The sequence below is a fragment of the Macaca nemestrina genome, chromosome 3, assembly GCF_043159975.1.
Source record: "Macaca nemestrina isolate mMacNem1 chromosome 3, mMacNem.hap1, whole genome shotgun sequence".
NCBI classification, from domain to species: domain Eukaryota; kingdom Metazoa; phylum Chordata; class Mammalia; order Primates; family Cercopithecidae; genus Macaca; species Macaca nemestrina.
Genome location: NC_092127.1, coordinates 181,382,836 through 181,410,220, shown reverse-complemented (window position 1 = coordinate 181,410,220; position 27,385 = coordinate 181,382,836). Strand labels below are relative to the sequence as shown.

Below are 27,385 nucleotides of genomic sequence, written 5' to 3'. Positions count from 1 at the left end.
TAAAAAGAAGTAAAAGGCATATTTGTTTCCCTAGAGAAAGTTACCAAGAGCTCTCCCTACTTGTGCTACAGTGGTGGCATCAATCCCTTAGGCCAAAATCAAGGCTTAATTTTGTCTAAAAAGAGAAAAATCTATTATAACATACAGGTGAAGTTAATCTTGGGTAGAACTATTTCTAAAGAGGTAAGGCATAAGAAGGAAACTCAAAAGGTTAGGAAACTCTCAAGCAATTGAAATTCATAATTCTGGGAGACAAGAGCTCTCCCATGGGATAAATTCTCAAAAGAAAATGATGCCATTGCCTCTTCAACCAAGAAAAATAAAAGCCTGTGAAGCCTCATGTGAGAGTTACGCCTAAAGCCGGGCCAGGGGTAAGAACATTTGCTCACACATATTTTAGTTGCTCTAATGGTAAAAAAACAAAAACCAAAAAGCACTCCGGCATTTATTACTTAAGCCTGTTCAACTCAAGTTATCACTTTCTAAAATGTTTCAGTAAAGTTTTTTCAACAATAACTCAGTTCTTGGTACCAGGCTATATCATTTTTCTCTATAATCTTCTTTAACTTTTAACTCATGTGACTAAGAATTCTAAAGCACAAAACGAAGTCACCAATTTTAGGAGAATAGAGGGCTGACAAAAATGCCAGGTAAATCAAAGGTACATAATTAGCTATTTTTCATTTAATTCTACAAGTAAATTGGGAAAAAGGATGTTTGGTACCTCTAACATAATATAAAGCAGTCTGCTTTTCTGGAAAACAAAAATTGTATTATTCTTTCAAGGAATAGATACTTCATAGAATAAATCAAAACTCTGTTCTGTTTTATATGCCAGGAATCATTAAAAAGATTATCCTAGTTCAAGAAGTTTCTCAAATGATTTCTAAAATGACAACTACTCTTATCTGGGAAAGAGGGAAGATATACATAAGTGAATCTGCTTTTAAATAATTTAGATGCATTTTCTAATTTTTTTTAAGTCTACAACAAAACATTTGGGGGCAAAGATTTTTCAAGGTTGTTAATTCATCAGAAACAATTTCAATGAAGTATTCTTCAGATCACCGAGGACAGACATAAACTTTTAGGGAGGGAGTGCATCCTTGGCAAACACCACATATAAATACGACTCCAGATAATTACCCTGCCAACATCTCATAATGAACAGTGCTTTAATAACAGGGTCAAAGCCAGCAAAACACCCTGCTGGATGAGCCATCATGATGAAGGCTGGGTTTACTTAAGGACTGTAGAACCACCCTTGTCCTCCACCTTAGTGAAGGGACAGGGTCTTTATTTTACTTAAGTCAAAAACCATGACAAGTTTGCAGAAGATCTAGAAATAGGTTCAAATATTAAGTTATGAAGCAGAGAACACGGGGGTATATGTGCTTTAAAAAGCTTCTCACAAATGCTGTACAAGATGTAAATCTGCAAACAGATGAGGTGAGAACACTAATCTCCAATATAAAAAGAAGGCAATAATTTACATTACTGAAATGATACTGAACCAAACAGTTCTAGAGACTGCAAAGAGTTAACTGTTTCCATGTCAGCATCATGATTAATTTGACAAATGGACTGTTTCCTCCCTTTTGTGAAAACAATTTCAAAGAACAAAGAGACTAGGAAGACAGTAAGTTTTTATGGAAAGAAGACTGAAATACAGGAGAGTGAAAAAAGAAACCATTACTTAAAAAACTGCAATCAACTTCTTTGCTGGTCTATTTCACTTCTTCTTATTTCTTTGAAACAAAGTCAGACTGAAGGAAAGAGCACTTTTTGCTTGCTGAAAAGGATGGAACATGACATCACTATAGGCAAGACAAATCGAATAATCTTTAATCGAAGTAGAAAACACTGGAATAAAAGCTATCAGAAGGCAAAATCTGGCTATTTCTAAATAATCATTTGGTAAACCTAAAAAGTATTTTTATATTCCTAAAATATTTGAAAGGTCTTAGACTTAACATTAACAATAGCTTTGTTTAATGTAACCTTCACCTTATCAAATATTTCAAGTTTTGTGACTTTAAAAATAATGCTCAAAGAGATATTTTCTAAATTGCTCAAAGAAACAAAAACTGCAAACTATATTACTGTAAGCACAAATTACTCAATTTTAACAAACCATACTTAAGGCACTAAGACATTAGGCAGGATTTTCCTATTCTGTGTAACTTGGCTATCCTCAAGGCATTTAAAATTGCCTGAACTCCATTTCATTTAAAATTTAAATGAAAATGTAAGTTTCATTTAAACTCCTATCATTTAAAACTGCTGAAACTGTTATATAATTTTAACTGCATTTCATGTTTTTTATGCATGTAAGTATTTATTAGTGATAGCATGAAATTAATTTTTCAGTTACTCCAAAGCAGAAATAGCAAGAAGTGTTTGCAGGGGAAATCTTCAATGGAGTCTTAAATGTAGTGTGTAACAGGCTGCCCTCTAGTGTCATTTTAGCTTAACTTTGAAAGTAGAAAACACCTTATTTTCAAATGTTACTCAAACAAATTTAGATTCAAAGTATTTCAAACTAATGTAAGAAAGCAATTACCTTATGTGCTACAAAAAAAAAAATCTTAAAATATCTAAAACAGGTTAGAGGTAGGGATCATTAACCACTAGTAAAGTCAATACTGGAAGAGATAAGATTTCCCAGTTCCCTGCAACACCTTTTAATTTTCAGAACCAACACTTTAAGACCTTTTTTTTTTTTAAGAGACAGAATCTTGCTGTGTCACCCAGGATGGAATGCAGTGGTGCAATCACAGCTTACTGCAGCCTCGAATTCCTGGGCTCGAGGAATCCTCCCGCCTTAGCCTCCCAAGTAGCTGGGACTACACGTGTGTGCCATCACATCTGGCTAATTTTTTATTTTTTTGTAGACACAGGGTCTTGTTATGTTGCCCAGGCTAGTCTTAACTCCCAGCCTCAAGCTACCCTCCCACCTCGGCCTCCCAAAGTTCTGGGACGACAGGTGTGTACCACCGTGCTGGTCTAGAAAAGACTCAGAATTCTAACACTATTTTACATGCCCTGTTCTTCCATGTAACAGGGGCTATGCAGAAATGAACTTGAGTGCAGCACAGTTTTAGATGCCTGTACAATATAACAAGGTGGAACTTCAAACAACTGTCCCCAAAGAGAGACCCTTGGGATCATTGGCAAATCACCACTCTTACTTAGTAGACCTCATATGTGTGCTAACCAATGCCCAAGGAAGGGAACGCTCCAGAAGGAATATAGTCATTAGCTTATCTATCATTTTAATGTTTTATCACATTGTGCCAACAGCCACTGAGCACATGACATGTCTTTAAAAGCCATCCACATAAAGATGGCTAGAACATGAACTTGTTGCACACTGTTGATCAAAGAATAACTAAAAAGTAATGTAGCTCATAATGTAGATGTGAAAAGTCCTACATAGTATTAGTTTATTTTCTTTCTTTACTTGAGACAGGGTCTCACTCCATCACCCAGGCTGGAGTGCAGTAGCATAATCATGGCTCACTGCAGCCTTGACTTCTCAGGGTCAAGTGATTCTCCAACCTCTCAGCCTCTGGGGCAGGTGGGACCACAGACATGTGCCACCATGTCTGGCTAATTTCTTAATTTTTTTGTAGAGACAAGGTCTTACTATGTTGCCCAGGCTGGTCTTGAACTCCTGGCCTCTAGCGATCCCCCTACTTGGGCCTCCCAAAGTGCTGAGATTACAGGCATGAGCCACCACATCCAGCAGTATTAGTAATTTTCTATCATGTGTTTCACCTGACTTTATCTAAATTTCCACGTGTCTATTCGCTTTATGCAGTTCCAAATAAAGATGTATATTTAGTAATGTTTTATTAGATTGTATTTTGGTCTTCTGAAAATGAACTAAAATGCCATGATGTTATGAAGCTCCCAATAGTGACAAAAGAAAATAGTTTATTTCTTGTGGTTATTGTGGTTAGGTTTCGTTAGTATTAATGTACTATGCTACAAATGCCTTTAAAAAAGTTTGTTAATAATAAGGCCTTCTTAAAATTTCTCCTAAAAGAAAAAAGGATGTACTAGAAATAACTTAAATGACTAAATTTCTAAAACTACCTTCTCATTTGATTAACTTGTGACTAATAAAATATGTCACACTAATTCACTGTTATCCTGGAAGGCAAGTAAGTTACAGAATATAGCATGTAACAATGACAGGAGCTGAAGTTTTATAATTGTTTTACTCCATGTAATCTTGAAAAACAAGAATTTTTAATCCTTTTATAATGTGATCATCATCATAATTATTCCAATTTATAATGGGAGGAATTTCTATCAAAACTGACTAAGTCTTATTTTTAAAAAGACCATATGTGTTACCAAATATCAAGTATACGCTCATTTACTACTTTAAAAAAGAATCTTTCATGGTTTTAGTCTTTTTAAAAAAACCATATAATTGTGTATATCAACCACTAATTTTTAACCCAATTGCTATGGTTAAAATATTTTATTAATTATATATTTTATACACCATGGAACAGTCACCAGAGTTCAATGAAGCCTCACAAATTATTGTTCATTTTAGCATTTTAGAATTTTCACAGAATGAAATGTATTCAGAAAACTGATGCATGTCAGAAACGTAACTTTGACATTTATGATAAGAACTAAATAAAAATGCTGTAAAGAGGGACCATATACAGAATGGAGACACACTGGTATAACTATACAAAGAAAGAAAACCATAAAAGCCAAACTTGCTTTTAACCTCAAGACCAATAAAGCATTAAGCTTCATGTAAGCTTAACACCTTCACCTTACTATTCTTAGTTTTGGTAGAGAAGAAAAAGAAGAAAATTGATTATCTGTTCTGGTCTACTGTGATCCAGGTACTATGCTGGGTATTTTTTTTACATCTTCCAATCTTTGTGGTAAAAGATGCTGAGCTCTCAATAGCTCCTTTTTGCTGATGGGGAAGCACACTTAGAGGAGTCAGGCAGTTGTGCACAGCTCACAAAACAGTCAATGTCGGGTCAGGCTATCTGATCCTCCCCATGGGACAGTGGTCTTCCAGAGTTCTTCCACTCTCACAAATCAGTCTCATCTATAACCAGTAACTAAGGCTCCACAGACCATTACAACAATGATTCTCAAATGAAATGGAGGAACCCTTGTAGTAAGAGCTCCTGAGGAGATTCCTTTCCCACTCCAGCCTAGAACCCTGTCCTTTCTACACATGATGCCTACGAGGCCCAAGGACTTCGGGGAAATAAAGGCCCTGGTGACTTAGGAACGTGGTAAGTAGGTCTTTGACTTTCATTCCCAGGTCCTTTCTACACTGCTACAAAGCCTCCAGCATTAACATTATTTTACTGGCTAAAGCAAAGTTTCGGTTCAAAACAATTCTGGAAAAAAATAAGTATATAAAAAGTATAATATTATATAAACATATTATATAATATCCATTAAAAAGGTAAACAGTGTACACAAGAAGGGCCAAAGTGTGGATGAAACTGTATGAATTATTCTTACTTTGCAACTACTACAAGTATTAAAAATAAAGAAATACTATACATTTACAATAGTTAATGATCTTAAACTTACCTTAAGCCATAGCAAGGCAAAGTGAGGAGCCTGAATAGTGCCAGGAAAACTCTTAAAGGAAGCAGGGTGAACACATACAAAAACGCATCCAGGCACAGAAAGATTCCAAAAACCATCAGCTGAATTTTAAGGAGAGAAGAAAAAAAAGTATTTTAAAAATACTTGTAAATGAAAATTTCAAACAATCAGAATTTCTAAACATTGTAAAAAATTAATTTCTTAAAACTTAGCCCTGGGAATAACAAATTAATAGTTCTACTCTTCAAAGAATGAGTCTGTGCTTCCTGCAGAGCCTTTGGTTTACGACTCACAGAAGAAATTACTCAAAAACAAGTTTTCCTTGAGCATAGTTAATGGCACATAATCTGATGTGTCTTTCTGAGTACTTCCTCAAGCTCTAAAGATATTATGGAAAATCTTTATTCCTCATAATTTTGCTATTCCTATTTATTAAGGTGCTTTGTTGATGGGAAAGACTGGAATATATATTGAGTTACAACATTGTTTATGTTAAAAACATGCAAACTGATCACTAAGTTTAACACAATTTCATGTGCACTGAAACTTGCTGCACTCAGAAGGCCTTATTCTTAATTCCAGGACCAGCCTTTTAGCATTTATATTTCTCCTTCTTTCTTGAGTACTTGTCATACCCTTTCTTTTTGTGGTAACATTAGACACTCTTACTTGTTAAGTTTAGGACTATACTACACAGAAAGAGGGTGAAGTCTTTTGAGGACTTGGCCAAGTAGCCACCCCTAGTGGTGACTTTCTGTATGTCTGGCACACAATTATGGTATGATACACATGCCCGAGCCACAGCACTCCGTGTATCTTTAGTCAATAAATTGCTCTACCTCCACAGATTGAAATTCACAGTTACAGACTGAACTGTGTCCCCTATCAAGTTCCTAAGTTGGTACCTCAGAATGTAACCGTGCTTGGACATGGGGTCTTTAAAGAGGTAATTTAAGTTTAGGTCTTTAGGGTGGACCCTAATCCAATATGACTGGAGTCCTTATAAAAGAGGAAATTTGGACACAGGCACAGACAGAGGAGAGATATGAAGACCGAGGGGGAAGGCAGCCATCTGCAAGTCAAGAAGAGGCCTCAGAAGAAACTACCCCACTGACACTTGATCGCAGACTTCCAGCTTCCAGAACTGCAAGATAATAAATGTCTGTTGTTTAAACCACCTAGTATATGGTACTTTGTTATGGCAGCCCTAGCAAACGAATTCACATGTCTTTAAATCGAAGAGTACATTTTATTAATTTTGGATAAAAATGTCTCAAAAATATGCTACACATATTTTTGCCAGATTTCTTAATCTGAATATATAGGCCCTTTTTTTTGTTTTCCACAATTTAGACTCATTATGAACAGCAATGAAAATATGATGCTAAACCCCTAAATCACGTGCTGGTAGATTAACATAGAGTCCCAGTGTTGCATGTTTTCTTGTCTTACACACAGAGCAGTGCAGTAGGAGGTTGAGCAAGGTCCATGTAGATAGAGTTTGTGGTCCTTTTCTATTACTCTCCTGTCACTGAGAAGCCTTTCCCTCCTTGTGAGTGGACTGCTGGTTCAGTACTGAGGGCAGAAGCTGCCAGAAACCCGATGTCCCCAGAAGGAGAGTTTGTGATCCACTAAAAAGTTGCAACTCAGTCTGAAAATCAGGTCCCGGATAGGCAGCCAGGTTGAAATTTAGTTCCCTCCTAGGCAGCTTCCAAGGCACTGAAGACAGTTCAGCTCAAACTGACTACAGAAAGCTTTGCAGAAGAGTATACGAGTGGGAACACACTGGAAAGTTCTTTGTGCAAAACTGAATTAAAAGTACTGAGTTACAAACTGCAGGCATACAATTTTAAAATATTTTCTAAAATTCATTCTCAGCAGTGATTTATCAAAATGTACATGTTTCAAAATAATCTCATGCTTAATAATCTTCAGGTACCTCTTTAAATAAAAAGAGTTATAAGTGAAAACAATCAAAGGACAGAAACGTTCACCAGGCTCTCTGTCTCTGAGAGATCTTGTCTGGAAGGACTTTAGAAGCCTTCTACAGGTTCTGGGCAATGCAACCGGGCACTGGCCAGGTGCTGGCTCCGCCTGTGCATGGCCGCAGTCCAGTACCACCCACACTCTGCAGTGAGACAAGGAGTTGGCACAGGTTCTTGAGTGGTGGAGGCAGAGCCAGAACTTCACTCAGTCTGCAGAAAACTGAAGCACTATTTCCACTAATGACACTTTCATTCATCCTTCTGGCCTCACTCACCACTGGATTTACCATTATACATATTTCAAAATAAAGTTTAGCCTAAGTTTTTAACATCTGAACTTTAATGCTAAGGAAATTACAAAATGAAAATTATCCTATGACACTGTAAGTGAACAAAATATTCACTTGTGAAAACTTCTGCCACCTGCTCTTATCATATTTATTTTGAACCTAATAGAACTGCAACTTAGCATCTGAAAAATACCTGCCTCAAGAGAAATAAATCAATAAAAACGCCAGCCTCTTTCTGTGGGGAATGAAGCAGGGTTTCTTTACCTTTTAAAAAATCTATGCTTCCCTTTATGACAAAAATCTCCTGCTCTTCTTTTAGTACCATTTGAAATTTCAAAATAAATAATATGTTATGGCTAAAATGAAAGCAGCATAATGATTTTGCAATATGCCTCCTTGAATTATACTAACCATCTTCTGGAAATTCTGAATACCATCTCCTCCACCACAACCACCAAATACCACCTGCTAGTCAAGGATCGCTGGTCTAGAGTGTTACAAAGTAGGAGTAAAGAGGCTTAGTCTCACTTTTATAAAGCTCGTGCTAAAGCTCTGGGTCTACTTCTGTAAAAGCAGAGACCATATCTTGCTTAATACTGCACTGGGAGGAAAGATATCTTCTCCAGGGAATTCACGACCCAGTGAGCTTGACACAAACCACACAGTTAAGTGCTAGATGAATGATGTGCTCTGGAAACACAGGTGAAGAGCTTAGGTCTGTAAAGTGTGTGTATTTGGGGGTAGGGGAGAGTGGCATGAACACCACAGGGAAGGAGGTGCAAGAGATAGCAGAGATGTCCCACAGAGGAGAGAAGATGGGCACTAGATTTTGCCAGGAAGTAAAGAGGACAGAATTCCAAACCAAGGGAAGAGCATGCACAGGTACAATGTGAGTAGCCACCTAGCAGTGAGGTTAGGCTATAATCATTATGCAAGAGGCATGAAAATCACGTTTAGCTCATTGTTAAGGAGCTCAAATTTTTATTCTTAGGTTCCAAGGCATCCTTGCCTTTTGATTGTTTTCACTTATAGCTCTTTTATTTTAAAGAGGTACCTGAAGGTAATTAGATTATTTTGAAACATGTACATTTGGAAAATCTCTGCTGAGAATGAATACATTCTCAATAAACCCACATGTAGGGATCAATTATCAGCAGAATGTCAAGGGGAACAGGGTATCAATAAGAAAACTATAAATGACTGACTTTGAAAGCAATTACTGCAGATTCAAGGTTATCCCTACAATAAAATCATTTTAATCATCTGAATTAAAAAATTCATGCCCCAGAAAGTCTATACTCTAGGAGATGGCCAAAAAAGGGATTATCATGAGCCAGGTTCTCTTATGATAGGCAAGCTATGTAAGCATATGTAGCCATGGAAAACAAATCAATTGAAGATTTTAATTTGTAGGACTATGCACATAGAATGATCCTGAGACTTTCTTGTTTCTCTTATTTCCAATCCATGTTGAATAGTGTTATATTTTAAGCATGTGACCCACATTAACTTAATCCTCACAACAACCCACCAGGCAGGAACTATTACTTGGTATTTTGCTTGCTACAGACAGGGCTTAGACAGGGCTGTGGTGCTCCTGCTGAGAGGCTGGAATGATGCAGCAAGGCAGGAGTGCCCTCAGGGTTCAAGGCAAGACTGAGTGTCACCTAAGGAACAGAGGTCTTAGCTGCTGCTCTAGGCTCTGATCCTATACCTTCTATCTAGGATCAGATTGAGGGAGCGGTCAGCATGCAGCACCACAGCAGGCTGCAGCGAGCAGAGAGGACAGTACGGAAGGAGAAGAGCCATCAGTGTGAATGATCACAGCAGCCTGATACAGGACAATGAAAGACAGAGAAGAGAAATTTAAGACTGTTTCCAAAGCTGAAATGAGAGAAATAAGTGACTGATTACAGAGATAAACATGGCCCCATGGTGCCAAGTTCAAAAATTATCTTTTAAATACATCAATAAATGCGGTAGAGGCCTAAAGGCTTTGCTGGCTTGTCTTAGAACTATCTGATGGGTCTCACATGCCGAACCTCCCCTGAAAAAATTAAGAATGGTAGGACAGTTGCAGAAAGAACGTGGAAGCTATGGTCACCACCACCACAAGCAGGGTGTGACAAGCCTCAGAGAGAAGGGGAGAAGCACCAGCCAAGGCTGCTGAGATTTGAGACATGTGGATCCCTACTGGCTTTCCTGCTTCTCAGCAGCCACACGGGGGGGTACATCTGCGCAAGGGTGTGTCACCAGCAAGAGCTGCATCATGAGAAGAATTTAGAGGGATGATTCTCTAAACATGTTTTCATGAAATTAGAAACTGACTAGGATGCCCAAGAAAACACTGCCACAAATATGGGTCTGAGTAAGTACTCTCTATTAGTTTTACAGTGAAATCCCAGGACTGTTTTACTGAAATAAAGGGGAAACAATAGTCATTATTAATGTTTTCTTAACATATACCTCACACTGACATAAAACAAAAAGGCTTTATATGACATTTTAAGTCCATTCATTTGAAATGAACTTTTGGATTATTTTTTTCCTAAATGCTAACCCCGCCACGACCTTCAAAAAGGCAAAACTAAGTTATTCAACTAGACATTTAAATCTTTCCATCTGCCCTCACCATTCCTCATAGGCAAACTCATTCAATGAATCATGCACTATCAGACCTCTTGACATGACCTAAGTCCAACCTTCTAATCATAGAAGAAAGTAAAACCTAAGAGAGATTTGATGCCTTGATCAGGCCTCAGCTATTACAAACACACTCAAGAAGCTAAGGTTGTTGATGCTTGATTACAAATAATTCCCCTGTATGTCAGTAACCCTTCTCCCTTTCAACAATAATAGTTTATGCCTAGTAATAACAATATATCAATACTTACACCTTCAATCTGACAAATTTAAAGCTTATAAAAATTTGCCACATTGGTAAGAAAACTAAGGGGTTCTATTTAAGTCTAAGCAGTTGAATTTAATTTTTAGAAAAATTTGTTAAATAGCTATAATGTACAAGGCATGGTAACAATGAAATAATGAATGGCCAAAAGCACAGAATTACAAGGTAAAGAAAAGTCAACAGAATATTTTCCTTTTAGTTTAACCAGATATGCAAACTTACATGAACACATATAAACACGAAAAAGAATATTGCTGAAAGGTTTCATGATAATCCACAACATACATCTGACATATTTAACACAAGAAATAAATACCATGAGAGGGGAATAAATAAATCAAATGAAGATTTTAATCTGTATAATTAAATTATGTAATTGTAGAATTAAATTAGAATTTTAATTGTAGAATTATATTATATATTAACTATATTCATGGAAGGATCTTGAGCTCTCCCTGCTTGTCTCACTTCCAGTCCATGTTGAATATGACTATACTAATTTTCCAGAAAGAAAGCTCTGAGGGACGGCTAACCCAATAACCATTGTCAGTTCTTTTCCGTTTGTTGGAAAAGCATAATAATCACTGTCCTAGCCTCCTCTGCAGCTGGGGATGGCTATGTAGCTCAGTTTGCACAATAAGACAGAAGTGGAAGTATTCCAGGCCACGTCTGGGAAATCTTTCAATTCTTTATAAAAGGCATAGTCAAAAAGGTGGCAATGCCCACCCCATTTCTTTCTGTTTATAATGCAGATGTAATGCTGAGGTTGCAGCTGTCATCCTTCTACTAGAAGACAACAAGCAAGAAGACCCAAAGCCAATTTGCCAAGGATGGCAAAGTAGAAAGATGAAAAGGACTTGGGTCCATGACAGCGTCATTAATCTCCTGCAACAACTGAGACCTCTTTTTTTCTAGACTTGTTGAAAAAAATAGTTTCCTACTTGTTTAAATCACTGTTAACCACCTTTTCTGTTCTATACAGCTAAAAGTATTGCTAAGAAACACATATTTAACAGTCTCCTTTCACAGACTCGACTCTCCAGCCTGACCATTCAACATAACTGGATCTAGTCTATCTCTTTTTTCGAGACAGGGTCTCGCTCTGTTGCCCAGGCTGGAGTACAGTTGCATGATCTTAGCTCAGAGCAACCTCTGCCTTTGGGGCTCAAGCGATCCTTCTGCCTCAGTCTCTCAAGTAGCTAGGACTACAGGTGCATGCTACCACTCCTGGCTATTTTTTGTAGAGACAGCGTTTTGCCACATTGCCTAGGTTGGCCAGTCTATCTTTCTTTCCAGCATGTGTCAGTGGTTTCCTGTCCACACCTAACAATTTTCCACCTCTGGATCTTCCTAGCATACCCATCCCATCCTACAAAGCCTATACAACAAAATCTCCCTCTTTTTCCTTCCTAGATCCTCGTCCCAGGCCTGTTGTTTAAGCACACTTACCTTTCTCTAAATTCTTCACATTTTATTTATACTATTTAAAAGTACTTGTCACTTTGTATCCTGTATTATAATAACTTATGGATCTGATATCTCCTAAGCTAGGTGTGAGTCTTGTTTATCTCTGTATTCTGTATCACAAGAGTGCCTTCTTGGAACATAGGAAGTACTCAAAACATAGATGCAGTAAATTAATAATTAAGTGTGTAAGTCATCTTTACCTTTCTAAATTAGAATTTAAACATATCTGGGAATTTTAGAAGATCCTATAATGGGTATTTCTTTACTATTTACTGTAGCTTTAGATTCACAAAGATGACAAAATTAGTCCTTAGACAAGAGACAATTTTGACCTGACACTTGGGAAACTGTTCCCAGGGGACTAGGGGACCTAAATGGAGAGCATATGCTATTAGCACATACCTCCACCAAACAATGGTGGAAGGAGAGATCTGTCTGGAAGTCAATGTAGAACTGCCACAGTGGGGTGGGCAAAGGAATTGGAGCTTTAATAGTATATATGTATCTTGTAAGGCTGTTGAAGGGACTGAACGCAAACACATGTAAAGTGCCTAGGACAGTACCTAGCACCTAATTCTTACATAACAAACATTATTTATTATTCATACAGAAACAGATACAAGTGGTGGGATGTAAGTGTCTAAGTCAAGGTGGGGTGTGGGACAGTGAGAAATCACTCACCATGAATTTCCTCTTTAGGAAACTGATGCTCCCTGCCCCCGATTTCACCAAGCCTCTGGTTAAAGCACCCTGTTTCTGTTATAATTGTAGGTTTCATGCATGTGCCCACCGAGGCTAGACTCTACAGGGCTTGGAAGAAAATGGTAGGGTGTGTTATCATCTCTCATGGCCATTGGTTATGTCCTTCATGAAAGAGATCAGCTTTACTCCCAGACAGCCTGGGTAAAAGGAAAGAGGAAAGAAGACAGCTTTCCCTAGATATTTTTTCTGCCTATGGTCAGCAACACAAGAGGGCCAAGAGTCAGAAAATCATGCCCCTTGCAGGGTTAGTAAAGTCAAGTTTAGTGGCAAGCAAAGCAGGGAGATTAAAAGTATAATGTGAGATAAAACTGGGACCCAGGGAAATCCTAAAAACCACACCTCTCCCAATCACCTCCTGCTGAGCACATCCCAAAGATGAAAGCTATCCCTACTGCAAAGAAAAATATTACATCCACCAGAATGTAATCGGGAACAAGAAACCTTTAAATTCCTCTCACTCTAGCAGAGTAGTGCATTCCCCCTGAATGGCTGATGTGAAGGTTGTGAAAAATTTTACATGCTTACCATATAATTAATATATAGATGAGGCAACTTAGGCACAGAATGATTAAGTGAATTGCTCAAGGACTCACAGCTACTCAATTGTGAAGCCAAGATTCAGAGTTAGGCAGTCCAGCTTTAGAGATGATCCCCTTAAACACTTCGCTATCTTGCCTCTCAATTTAGAATGCACAGAAAGTATAGTTTAATCTGCTTGGTTGTATAAAAAAGAATAATAAAGTTCCCAAAGTAGACTACATAAATAGCAGAAGATCTGGTATATAGAACCCAAGGGGTTGTGGGGTCAGGGGAGGGCATTTATGGTGGAAGAGAAGAAATGTCTCCCAAAGCCAATAAAACACTCCAAAATTATGTACTCCTACATTAAAATAAGAAGTTTAAGAGTGAAAATCATGTGCTAACAATTGGAGATACTATTTAAAATATATAAGCAATTCATTTTTACTAAATGTCATGTATAAAGTATTTATCCAATGACAATGTAATACAAAAATTGGAGGATTTTTTTTTCACATTAGTAAACAGGTTTGATAAGAGATATTAAGTTGACTTTTCTCTTTATCTTAAAATATAAAAATTAATTACATGTTTTATGGTGTTTACAACCTTTGTAGAAGCAAAGTGCTCTTTAATTTTCAAGTTTCTCTTCCTGAAAAGGTTAGGTGAAAATATCATAGCATTTATCGAAAACAAGAAAAAATATGAGTAAGGTATTATATATTAGAATAGACAATGTAAACAAAAACAGCCAATAAAAAATAATTTAGGTTATCTTGCATATCTAGATAGGCTCTCAACTCATACTAAAAACTTTACGTGAAATCCTATTTATAAAAAATAAAGGCCTTAAAGATATCAGAGTGACTTCATGTGGTTATGAGAGATATTTAAGCCTGGAATTAAACTGAAACCTAAATTTGCTTTCCTTTACATCCCGCTTGGTTTTAGAAGTTAAGAAAAAATGCTCCAAACAGAAAACCATGACTTTTTTTGTACATTTAGGCTACAAAGCTTCTTAAGTATTGTTCTAAGAGACTACATCAAATTTTCCCAAACAGGCCTAAAGCCTCTTTCAGGGAAAACAAAAATCATTAGAAAATTAGCGAGACTCCGTCTCAAAAAAAAAAAAAGAAAATTATTACAATTGTGTATTAGCAGTGTTAATGCAACTTTTCTGACATTATACATTTACATTCATACAAATGGAACCAAAGTTTCATGAAACAATACTCTTAGCATAGGCAATGTTCTCTGATAATTCTTCTATTTTCTTAAAAAAAAAAAATTCTGATGGCAACTTATACTGATTACTTGATTCATTAGTAGTTCTACAGTGGACCACAATTTAAAATCACTGGTTTATACTTTAGTCTCATCAAGACATAAGTATAAGGCTATTTTCTCCAGAAGACAATTTATACTCCTAATTACAAACATGAAATGCTTATAAGTTTCTGTGAGAAATCTACCCCAAAACATTGCTTGTTATTTGAGTTGCCTTAAGAGAAAGAAAGAAGGAAGCGTGAAACAAGCCTGTCTCTGCTGAGGTAACAGAATCAGGAGTGGATGCTGCCACTGTTCATTAGTTTTGCCACAAGAGGGGTAATAAAAGGGGTCAGACAGACACCAACCCACTTTGAAGCAGTCCCCTGGTTGTGTTCATCAAGTTTGGTGAGAGTTGCAGATTTAAATCCCTCTGTGTCCTCCCCAGAGAAAAATGGGAGTTCATAATTACTCAGACAGACAGGAAACAAATTCCCCCGTAGAGGGCTGAGGCCAGGTGGGCAAAAGCTGACAGTGGCTGGCACCGTCCTGTCCAAATACAGGCCTTGGCAGGCTGTCCCTCCCACTTCCCCTGCACTGTGTCCTCACACTTCCATCTCATGGCTTATTGCTGGAAAAAATCCGAAAAGCAAGCTAACGGTCTTTTAAGACACAAGAACTGGTTTAATCTTGTATTTTTTTCCAAGTAAAAGAAACATACGCCTACCCCACTCCTTTCTCCAAACAAAATCTTCGTTAAATCCCAATATATAAGACAGAGCTGTTGCTGCACTGGAGAGGAGTACTGCAGACAGCCCTGCCCACTCCTCCTCCCTCCTTATCTGTCAGTCCCTCAGGCTCCTCCACGGAACCCTAGTCCTCTAGAAATGTAGGAATACAGTAATAGTTAAGCATATTTAATGATCCTCACTAAAGGCAATCAAACCATTGCCATATTTGTTCTCTAATCTTTGCTTGCTCACCAGCTCTCTAAATCCCACCCTCATACAGAACTCCCTAAAACTTCAGCAAGTGATGCTTCACCAAGAACCTACATAAAGCAACATTTCTGAAACTGTCACTCTACATTTGGCTCTTTTTCTTCTATTAAACTGATAGACTGTCAGAAAGAGAACATCAGCCAAACCAGCTGGGTCCTTACTCCTCATTTGCCTGTAGTACCTCTTGTTATTACAATGTACCAATAAATCCAGCCAACCAAACTCTTCTGATAGCCACTCCAACAGAAAGTATGATTCCAAAAAGATGACTGGACTATTACAAGATTTATGTTACCATAGAAGTATGACAACATGTTTCAATATAGCTGAAGCTTAATTATTTCTTTTCTTTTAGCAAGCAATTTTGGAATTGCTTAGACTCACCAACTCTAGCATCACCTAGGGGAGAAGGGGCTGCTTTCCCATCCTATTTTACTGGTCTTGATAGGACAAGGCACAGACAAGGAATAAGACACATGAAGATGTAGTGCTGCTGTTACTACACTCACCCTGTAATGTGATGCTTCCTGTGACAAAGATAAAACAAACCATCTTTTTCTTTGAAGAGACTGTCCTGTATGTTTACAAACGTGGGCTTTCTGAGAAACTGAAACCTTTAAAAAGGCTGAAATTAAATAATTTATTAAGCTGAATGGGGGAAAAAAAAACCTGTTTCTAGTAAAACAGAACTGAAGGGAACTAAAAGGGTACAGAAGTAGAGATTAATTCCTTACAAAAGTTATTTTGATGTAGCACACAATGATAATGATAGGCAGAAAAGTTCAGATTTTGATAGATCTATTAATATCATTGGGTCTTACACTGAAAAATGTAACTTTAAAGCTTCTTCCTATAAGGAAATTTCTACTCCCCCAATAACATTATTTCAATTATTTAAAAAACCCAACTCTAGCTGTTCACCATTTTTTTTTCATAATTAATACTTTGACATAACTTTCAACATGATGTCTGGTAATGAAGAAAAAATAGTACCTTTTCCAATTCTCTTGGTATTCGCAAACAAGTGTATACTCTTTCTCTTCTTTCTGTATACTTGGCCTCATTATGTTCAAGGAAGTACCCTCTTGTTAGTTCAGCACTGAGGAACCTCAACAATGAAAGCTCTACAGAAAAGAAAATGACAGAAAACAAAAAGAACAGTATTTATCAAGGAACTTCCAAGCTAGCTGGGGCCATAGGTAATACACATATAAAACAAAGAGACCAAAATAAATGTTATCTATAATTCTATGTCTAGAACTGAACAACTACACACAACGATCAGCAAGTATTTTTGAGAAAAGTATTCTTCTGTGTGGTATAAACCGAAAATGCCACAGGAATATCTAAGGGAATAATTACTAAGGGCTAGAATAGTCAAGAAAGTATTTTTCAAGAGCTCAGTCTTGGTTCTTACAGGTGATACAGTACCTGGACTGACAGAGATGGAGGAAAAATCAGTAGCTGTCAAGAATATATAAAACAGAGCAATATATAGAGTTGAAAGGGAGCCAAGTCACACAACAGGCACCACTTTAGTCCAAGAACCACCCTGGGTGAACTACATGGATACCAGTGCCCCAGCTCCTTTCTTAGTTCAGCCTCAGAAATCCTGCACAAATGTCTAAATAATGCCATTTTCCTACATGAACTTACCAACATGACACTCACAATAGTTACGCAAAGTGCAACCTCAACTAGATCAGAAAAACTTCCCCTTCCTTGGATCTTTCCATTCACCCATGTTTTTCCTCTGTTCCTCTAAAGCAAACTACTCCATAGTCATCTCATCTCAGATGAGGAAAACAAGGTCAAAGGAAATTATTTATATACTTTCCACTCACTGCAATTGGAAGCTTGAGGTGAGAAGTGAAGGCTCTGGATACTCGACCCCACCTCTTCTCAGTGCATGACACTTCCCTGACAGCCCATCCCCTCAATGACCCTCAGCACCCCTTACTTCATCTACACCTTCCTACGTTTACTCTGCAGGAGGTAAACTCTCTTCCAGAACGCAGGTTACCAAAAGGTTTCCAACTGTCCACTGTTCTCTTCGCTCTGAGCTGGCCTCGTCCTTTTTACCAAATGTGGTCTTAATGTTACCTCCAAAAAATGACAAGGGAGGAAGGTTGATTTCATTTATGCAGATCTACTTAAGGAGTTGCACCTTCTAGGAGTACTATGATCTAAAGCCTACCTGTGAGGCGGAAAGAGTTTATAGTAAAAAAAAAATCCTTGGCTGGGCGTGGTGGCTCATGCTTGTAATCCCAACACTTTGGGAGGCCGAGGCGGGAGGATCACAAGGTCAGGAGTTCAAGACCAGCCCGGCCAACACAGTGAAACCTGTCTCTAACCAGCCAACCCTGCAGCTTCCCCGTCCCTCCGTGCCACCTAAATCTGATTCATTGGTGCTCTTCTCTCTTGAATGGCTAAAAGTACAAAAAAAATTAGCTGGACGTGCTGGCGGGGCACCTGTAGTCCCAGCTACTTGGGAGGCTGAGTCAGGAGAATTGCTTGAACCCAGGAGGCGAAGGTTGCAGTAAGCTGAGATCACACCACTGTACTCCAGCCTAGGTGACACAGCAGGACTGTGTCTCAAAAAAAAAAAAAAAATATATATATATATATATATATATCTATATCTATATCTATATATATATATATATATCTCCATCCTTAAAAGCCCTTGGAAAGACTTAGAAGCCAACTTGACCATGGTTCTAAACAACAGGTCTACAACAGCTTACCTCGTCCAGCATTAAAACAGATCACTTGGCCGGGCGCGGTGGCTCAAGCCTGTAATCCCAGCACTTTGGGAGGCCGAGACGGGCGGATCACGAGGCCAGGAGATCGAGAGACGATCCCGGCTAACACGGTGAAACCCCGTCTCTACTAAAAAATACAAAAAAAACTAGCCGGGCGAGGTGGCGGGCGCCTGTAGTCCCAGCTACTCGGGAGGCTGAGGCAGGAGAACGGCGTAAACCCGGGAGGCGGAGCTTGCAGTGAGCTGAGATCCGGCCACTGCACTCCAGCCTGGGTGACAGAGCAAGACTCCGTCTCAAAAAAAAACAAAAAACAAAAAACAGATCACTAGTTCTTTGAGTATTATGTCAAGTGGCTTGCTTATGTTAGGGTTTATTCCATATATATGTGTACGAACACACATACACACACTTCTTTAAATACCAGATTCATAATCTTTTTGGGGAGTCTGTGCTACCATGAAGAGTACATTTACAGTTGAAGTCATGTGGGTTAAGTGTACGCAATATGTGAACTGTATATATTAACGGATATTTGGATTTAAAGGACTTAGTCAAACCAAATCCACGTAGAGTAGAACTTCTGGTTAGGAACTTTCTAATATGTTCTACGCTGGCTAGAACCAGAACAAGATCTGCTCTTTCAAGGTGAGAAAAAGAAAGCCTTTTGAGTTGCAAACAAAAACAGCCAAGACTAATGAAAGATAAACAAATCATACTCAGTTCAGTTTTCCAATCAGGAAAAAGAGTATGTTTTGATTAGTATCTACAAATACCAGTTCTTTCATGTAAAAATCGAGAAGCAACAGGACTTTCAGAAAGCAGAGGAGATTCCACATACATAATTTTTCACTGAACTTAGTGAACTCTGAACTTTGAACTCCAGAGGCCACTTCACCACACTCTACGGACAGCAGCCAACCCTGCAGCTTCCCCGTCCCTCCGTGCCACCTAAATCTGATTCATTGGTGCTCTTCTCTCTTGAATGGCTAATTTTTTTCATCTAAGTCTCTTTGGTAGCCCTTCTTCCTCTACCTGATCCTTAAGTGTCTGCTGGTTCAGTGCTCTATTCACTGCAGTAAAATGTCAGCCATCCTTTAATGCTAGCATTCTCCAATATGTCCTCATCATTCTTTCTGGTATTTATTCCCTATACCTACTTTGTTTCCTATACATGTTTTGTTTCCTATAGATTTCGAACTAGAATTAAAACCATCATCAAAATTCTAAAGTCATCACATCTACAGCTCTGGCTATTATCGTATTTCCAACAGCCTCCTCTACCTGGATATCCCATAGATACCGAAATCACCTGCAAAACGAAACCAGTATCTTGCCCACTGACTCTGCACCTTTCCTGGAGTCCTGGCTTTAGTTCCTGGCTTTACCCGTGACATAGTTGCTGCACTAGAAGCCCAGGGCCAATCTTGACAATCCCCTCTCTCTTCTTACCAAGGCCTACCAATTCTTCCTTTAAAACATTAACTTTTTCCCCTTTTTCCTATACTCCACCCTAGTTTAGTCCTCCCCATCTCTCTCCAGGTTATTGCAAAAGCTTCTTGATTGAGTACCATTCTTCCCATCTTTCCTCCCTTCAATGCTAACTCCACCTGGCAGCCAGACAGCAGCTCACACAGATCAGATATCGTTCTACTGAAACCCTTCAGTGATTCTTCATTACCTCCAGAATAAAGTCCTACCTCCTCAGTGTGGGCCATCGCAGATCCTCTATCACTGGCCACAGGCCATCTCTTCAGTCATGCTTCATACCTGCCTCCCCTGAATTTCTAGGTCACAATTTTCTTTTTATACCACTTTTCATTTCTCCCAAACATGTCAATGGGTTCACACTGCTCGTTGGTCTGAGAATTCCCTACCAATTTTCCAGGAGTGAACATGCCCAGACGGTACCTCCTCTGTGAAGACTTCCCTAAGTTTCTCAGGCAGAGTCTGTCCTTTCCCCTACTTGGCTTCCACAGTACCTGCGCCTGCCTATGATTTTCTGCAGCATACTACATTCATTTTCTTATCTGGTTTTCTCATTCACCTTTGCATCACTGGGACCCAGCACAAAACAGGTACTCAACAAATGTTTGCTAAAACAATATATGGGTCAGAGGAGAAGAAGAGAAATCACAGAGAACAAAAACAGAATCAGACAGTGAAAACCTAAAAACGAAATGGAAAGGGAAGTGACTAAGAAAAGAAAGAATTACAGACATAAAATGGAGTGGCCAAATTAGTCTCTTTAGGAGGCAGGCAGCAAAGAACAGAATTGACACAGAATTGAGGGAGTAATGTGAATGGCAAACTGGGCTAAACTTTCATGTGGGTGATCTGTCCCTTCTGATATGATAATTTCTGGCATTTTTCCATTTTTCTTTACTGCTGAATTGCTCTATTGAAAGATGATCTATATGAATACAAAAGTGGAATTCATAAAAATGTTCAATAGTAATGGAATTGCTTAATAAATAACAATGTACCAATATAAAACAAAAATCAGAAGTGGCAAAAGAAAAGCACACCAGATACTTGAGAAAAGAACTTGTGATTGTGACAGAATTGTTCAGAGACGCGGGGAGTCAGCAGGGAAGGAGTGAAAAGCTTCACTCAATGTAGCAGCTGCTGAGGATACAGGAGCCTCTACTCTGTCTGTGTAGCTAACAGACTGTAAAGGTAACCCAACGGGTACCTGAACCTCAATCCCCCTGAGGGAACAGGGTGCCATGATGCAGTAACAGTCAGTGAGTGCCCTGGGTTTGGGAATGACGATATCCTCACTGTCCACAGTAAGTGCAAGGAAAGAAATTAGGCAGCCCACAAGAATGCCATCTGCGTTAAAGAGATACAGAAACACATTACTGCACAATGATTTACAATTTTAAAAAGCAAATTAAATAAAAAGGTTTATTTGGGGCCGGGTGCAGTGGCTCACGCCTGTAATCCCAGCACTCTGGGAGGCTGAGGTGGGAGGATCACCTGAGGTCAGGAATTTAGGACTAGCTTGTCCAAAATGGTGAAACCCCATCTCTACTAAAAATACTAAAAATTAGCCAAGCGTGGTGGCAGGCGCCTGTAATCCCAGCTACTTGGGAGGCTGAGGCAGGAGAATCGCTTGAACCCCAGAGGCGGAGGTTGCAGTGAGCCAAGATCATGCCACCGTACTCCAGCCTGGATGACAAGAGTGAAACTCCATCTCAAAAAAAAAAAAAAAAAAAGGTTTATTTGGAAAATTATTCTCCACAATGGTGTTTTCTCTGGTGACTGGGGATGACAGCTTTGACCATAAGAAGAGTTGGGTTATGATCTACAGAAGAGCATAGGATTAGCAATCACAGAAAGGGAGTACAGCTGTCTTAAACATGAGTCCTGTGACCCTACTCCAGTGACAGATGTCAATTTCACCGAAGAGAAAATGGAAGCTTAGAGGAGTTTTTTTTACCTGTCAACTGTTTGCCTTATCCACAGAATCATCAAAGGACTAAGAGAATACTTGTATGAAAGTATATAAAAACTGCAAAGCATGATGCACTGTCTTCAACTACTTCCTATTAACTTCACAAGTACTGTAGTATTAATCAATTCTGGTTTGGTGGTTATCTAATGTTTATTTCTGCAATCCTAGCTCTATCGCTAAAAGGTAAAATGACAAATAAGTATATTTAACAACGTATATAACCTAAGTAATTTTCTGTAAACAGGATATCATACAACATAAATACCGAGTGTTTTAATTACAAGTACAAAACAATGCTGTGTCCGGATTCTACCTCTAGATATCCAAGAATTTGAATTACAAACACTAGTTTAGATTCTACAATGGAGAATATAAAAAGTCAAATAAAAACATAACCTATTTTGAGTGTACAGCTCTCACAACTATGAAACAGGTTCTACTGTTATGCTCATTTTGCAGATGAAGAAACCAAGGCCCAGAGATGCTAAGGAGATTTCCAAGGTCACACAGGAAGCAAACAGAAAAGCCAGAACTCAAAGTCAAGAAGTCTATGGCTAGAGTGTGTGTTTTTCACCATTAGACAGCTTTTCCTATTATTGCCTCAAGTGCTTTTGTAAACAGGCCACTGCATTACTTCTGGAAAATCAGGAGCCCTCTGTCCCTCCTCTTTATCTGTGCTCCCACTGCACCTTGGGCTGACTTCTGTGAAGCTACACTCTTTAATAGTTGCTCCCTTACAAGATCATAAAGTTTCTGAGAGCAGGCCCCATGTATCCCTATATTCTCGAAGTCCAGCCCTGCTGGTGAGTTCTGAATGTAGGGGTAATCTTTGTGTATAATTAGCGCCATGCTAATGGGCTGGGGAATGGTTTTAAATGATACATTAAAGAAATACTAACCACCACAACAAAGTTTCATAAGGTTAAATATCTTGAAAGCTTTGTCTTACCTCCTTCTCATCTACTCCTGAGTAAGTGGCTATATTTTAGGGATCAGAATCCTTCTATTTTACAGTATGAGGCAGTTTACAAAGGTCTTGCATACATTACTTCATACAATTCTTGCAACAATCATGAGAGCTAAAGAGAGCAATTAATGCCGTCCATATTTTGTCCATTTTCACATTATGAAAAAACTGAGGTTCACAGAAGTTGAGTACAAAGTCATTGAAAAGTTAAGTGACAAACTGGGAATAGCACCTAGTCCAGTGTACTCTCTCGCCTATATCAAAATGATCAACCATCTCTCTGACAATTATAATTTGGCTGTGATTCATGGTGAAGGAGGTAGGAGGGTGCACTGCCTCATTGCCGGAGCCCTGGAGTTAGCCTCGCTGGTTCTGCTCCGCCAGGACCACTCCCACCTTTCCCTGGAGAAGGCTGCATTTCCCAGCGCGCCACTCAATCCCCAGTGCCGAGTTACACCTGTGTTTCAGTGTTTTGCTTGTTTTTATTTTGCTAAACATTGCTCTCTAGAATTCTACAGACCCATCTGAACTTACCTATCCTATAATTTTGGCTACAGTTGCCTGGTTAATAATTTAGCAAAGCCACTGTTCTTTACCTATGGGTATCACCAAGAACTCTGATAGCTAAGTACATCTTAACTTCTGTCAGACTTTCGTGGTATTTCATTCCTTCTAAGCAAAACAGTCACTCTCATTTGTTATGCTAAACATCTACCTTTATGTTTTAAGAGTATTTTTCCAATAATCCAAATATTTACTTCCTGAACACTGATTTCAGTTTTTAAGATGTCAATTAATTTTAGTTCATTTATCCCAATCTTACCAGGAAGAAATATCATTCAGTAAAAGTCTTTTAAAAATAGATACTTTTGGGAAGCCGAGGCGGGTGGATCCTGATACCAAGAGATGGAGACCATCCTGGCCAACATGATGAAACCTCGTCTCTACTAAAAATACCAAAATTAGCTGGGCATGGTGGTGTGTGCCTGCAGTCCCAGCTATTAGGAAGGCTGAGGTAGGAAAATTGCTTGAACCTAGGAGGTGGAGGGTGCAACAAGGCACCAAGGCACTCCAGTCTGGCGACAGAATGAGACTCTGTCTCAAAACAAACAAACAAACAAACAAAATTTTACTATTTAATTATAACATAAACAAGTGCTTCAACATTAGAAGAACTATGTTTTGTCAACTGTGAATTTTCCTTTTTTTTTTGAGACAGGGTCTCACTCTGTTGCCCAGGCTGCAGCACAGTGGCACAATCTTGGCTCACTGCAACCTCTACCTCCATGGCTGAAGCAATCCTCCCACCTCAGCCTCTCTAGCAGCTGGGACTACAGGCACATGCTACCATGTCCACCTAACTTCTGTATTTTTTATAGGTATGGGGTTTTACTATGTTGCCTAGGCTGGTCTTGAACTCCTAGGCTCAAGCAATCCACCCGCCTTGGCCTCCCCAAGTGCTAGGATTATAGGTGTGAGCCACCGCGCCCAGCCGTCAACTGTGAATATGTAATATGAGGAAAATAATACCAATCATAAATCCAAATCAATTCCTCCAGTGCATATATATACACATACATATACATATATATATATATATTATATATTTTTTTTTTTTTGGAGACAGAGTCTCGCTCTGACCTGTCACCCAGGCTGGAGTGCAGTGGTGTGATCTTGTCTCACTGCAACCTCCAACTCCGCCTCCTGGGTTCCAGCAATTCTCCTGGCTCAGCCTTCCAAGTAGCTGGGATTACAGGCACATACCTCCATGCCCGGCTAATTTTTTGTATTTTAGTAGAGACAGGGTTTCACCGCGTTGCCCAGACTGGTCTCGAACTACTGAGCTCAGGCAATCCACCAGCCTCAGCCTCCCAGAGTGCTGGGATTACGGGCGTGAGCCACTGCACCCAGCCCCTCCAGCATATTTTTACACTATATCGTCTCCTACCACAGAATTGCTCTGTGATCCGGAACTTAAATTCAGAAAAAGCATAGTATAAATTGCCTTTTCCTCACCCCTAAAATAAAAAACACATTGTTTAATTATCTTCTAAGAAAGCTTATTTTAGAAATAAGAACCTAAGATTAAAAAGTATTAATTAAAAGTAATGAGTAATCATAAATATATTTATATGTTCAGTAATATGTCTAAATATATCTTTCTTAAAATAGCATTGAGCATTTAAAAAGTTGGAAAGTAATACTGGTTATAACTGTTAGGAAAATATGAAATATGCATACCTCCATAGTCTTAAATAACATAAAACTTTAGTAAACTTTATTAAGGTTACACTAAAATATTAGATAAGCTTATTAAACAGAGACACACTCTTGTACAAGGCCAATTAGTAATCAGCTTTTCTGGGAATCAATAATACAACAGCAATTCTGCCTTCCTAAGTCAAACATTAAGTAAAAGAACCATTTCACACAATATATTCAAGTTTTTAAGATGTTTAAAAAAATGTTTATAGTTTCATTTAGAGGAGTAAAGAGTAGAATATTTATAAATGTATAGATGGAAAACAGGTATAAACAAAGGAGTGACTTTTTCCAAGGTCATAAGGTTATAAAGCAAAGGATTACAAATGAGAATAGAATATCATTAATTTGACAGTCAATGCTATATATGTTTTCTAGAGACTTCTTTTATGCAAGTAGTCCCCAAATTGGAGGACAAATGAGCTGCTAGGATTGAATTTCAGAGAGTAAACTAGGTTAAAGTTAAAAACTGTAAAAAGCCAAGGCACTGAACTGATCAAAAACCAAAATAAGTAACTTTTCATTGTTCATTTGGTCTATATATACTAATTAAGTAAAGCAAGTGAGAATTTTAAAAGCAAAGCAATAGTTTGTCAGAAGAAGCTAATGTTACTTTGTATCTGGTTTGTGGTTACTCCAAGTAATTTCCCGGTTTTATAATTATTTTTCTTTTTCTTTGTAAACAAATTAATTGGCTCTAGATCATAATTTTTGAATCAGTCACCCTTTAATCATCCATTAGGTTAAGTTTGGGGCCACTGGGATAACTATGTGATATAGGTGAAGACTGGTTAAATGAAAATATATTTTAATAAAAATGTATTTATAAGAAGAAACTGACAAATTTTCAATTACACAAAGAATAGGACATAGGTAACATGAATAGTTAAAACCTTCATCCCACTCAAAATCTTTTGAGGGTATTGCTAAAAATTCAGCTGACTTTTCTGAGTTTTCAGTCTTTCTTCCTGCCTCTGCTCAATCTCTAACAGATGTGAAGCAAGAAGAGGTCTAACCATAGTTAAAGAGAGAGGAGAGAGGCAAAAGAGATGGATAATAAGTTGAAGTTTTAGAAGTCCGGAGTCACTACTAAAGGAGAAAAGAAATGGGTCCACGGCACTGTTACCAGTAGAAACAATATGTTCACCTATACCTGACTTCAGGCTTTCTTGTGCAATACCTATCCCCATGCATCTCCAACACCTGCATTACACAGGTACTGTTTCATCCTCACAGGTGCTACCTACCCTTATTTACACCAAGCCTTCTGTTAAGTCTCCACGGTGACTAGAACCAACCTAGATGCTTCAGATACTGAACTATCTAGTAGTGGCATTATGAAACAGAACCAAATGGATTAGGCAAGCAGTCTAAGCAAGCACAGAGTTTACAAAGCAGTTCAACAACCCAACCAAGCCAAAAACACAGATTTCCTAATGTTTAGTCCAAAGTTGATTTGCTGGACTTAGATTCCTAAATAAAAATATGGCTATACAGAAATTCTCCTACCTAGGACTTCTGCAGATGAATCGAGTGGGGAACAAGCACAAAAACCTAATATTGATTATTTGGTTTTATGTCAAAAGGAACAACAGAAGTTGGTAGTATTTTTAAGGACAGGAAGAAAATACATACGAGATCAATCTGCAGTTCTTGATAACCACCATATCCAGAGTTTAAGGCCAGTAACCACATATGCAACAAGGGAATACACAATGACCATTCTGAGAGAGCAAATAAAAATAGGAATGATGAGTGGGATTCCCAATTCTAACTATGTTAAAAGGTGTAAGTACTCCCATCTGAGACATGCTTCAGCCTATTGCCAGGCTAAATATAAGTCAGAACGGGAGTTCTGAGAACGAAGTGATGAGGAAAAGAAAGCTTAGACTTAATGGAGACACATGTATAATACAATATATAGCACATATAGGTGTTCATACAAACAAATATACATATCTAGTTTCTAAACATATAAATCAACGAGAGATATAAAACAAACATTGAACCTCAGACACATTTTGATTTATTTTATTCAGATGGAAAGAGTTTGGATAAGTACCTAATATGTACATTCATTCAGGGAATTCCAGGCTGTTGGGACTGATCAACAAATGTCTTATCTG

At 38.3% G+C, this 27,385-nt stretch overlaps 1 protein-coding gene across 3 annotated transcripts in view; it reads right to left on the bottom strand.

Moving 5' to 3' along the window:
* LOC105487900 (transmembrane anterior posterior transformation 1) overlaps positions 1–27,385 on the bottom strand; it is a 79,239-nt gene that overhangs the window by 48,562 nt on the left and 3,292 nt on the right. For all 3 annotated transcript variants that reach the window (XR_011621443.1, XR_011621444.1, XM_071093831.1), the window contains exons 2-3: positions 16,802–16,932; positions 5,593–5,711 (exon numbers count right to left, since the gene is read on the bottom strand). Coding sequence is in view for 1 of the 3 variants with exons in the window: in XM_071093831.1 (XP_070949932.1) it covers positions 5,593–5,711; positions 16,802–16,932 (250 nt within the window). In the remaining 2 variants the exon portion in view is untranslated. The remainder of the gene's footprint in view (positions 1–5,592; positions 5,712–16,801; positions 16,933–27,385) is intronic.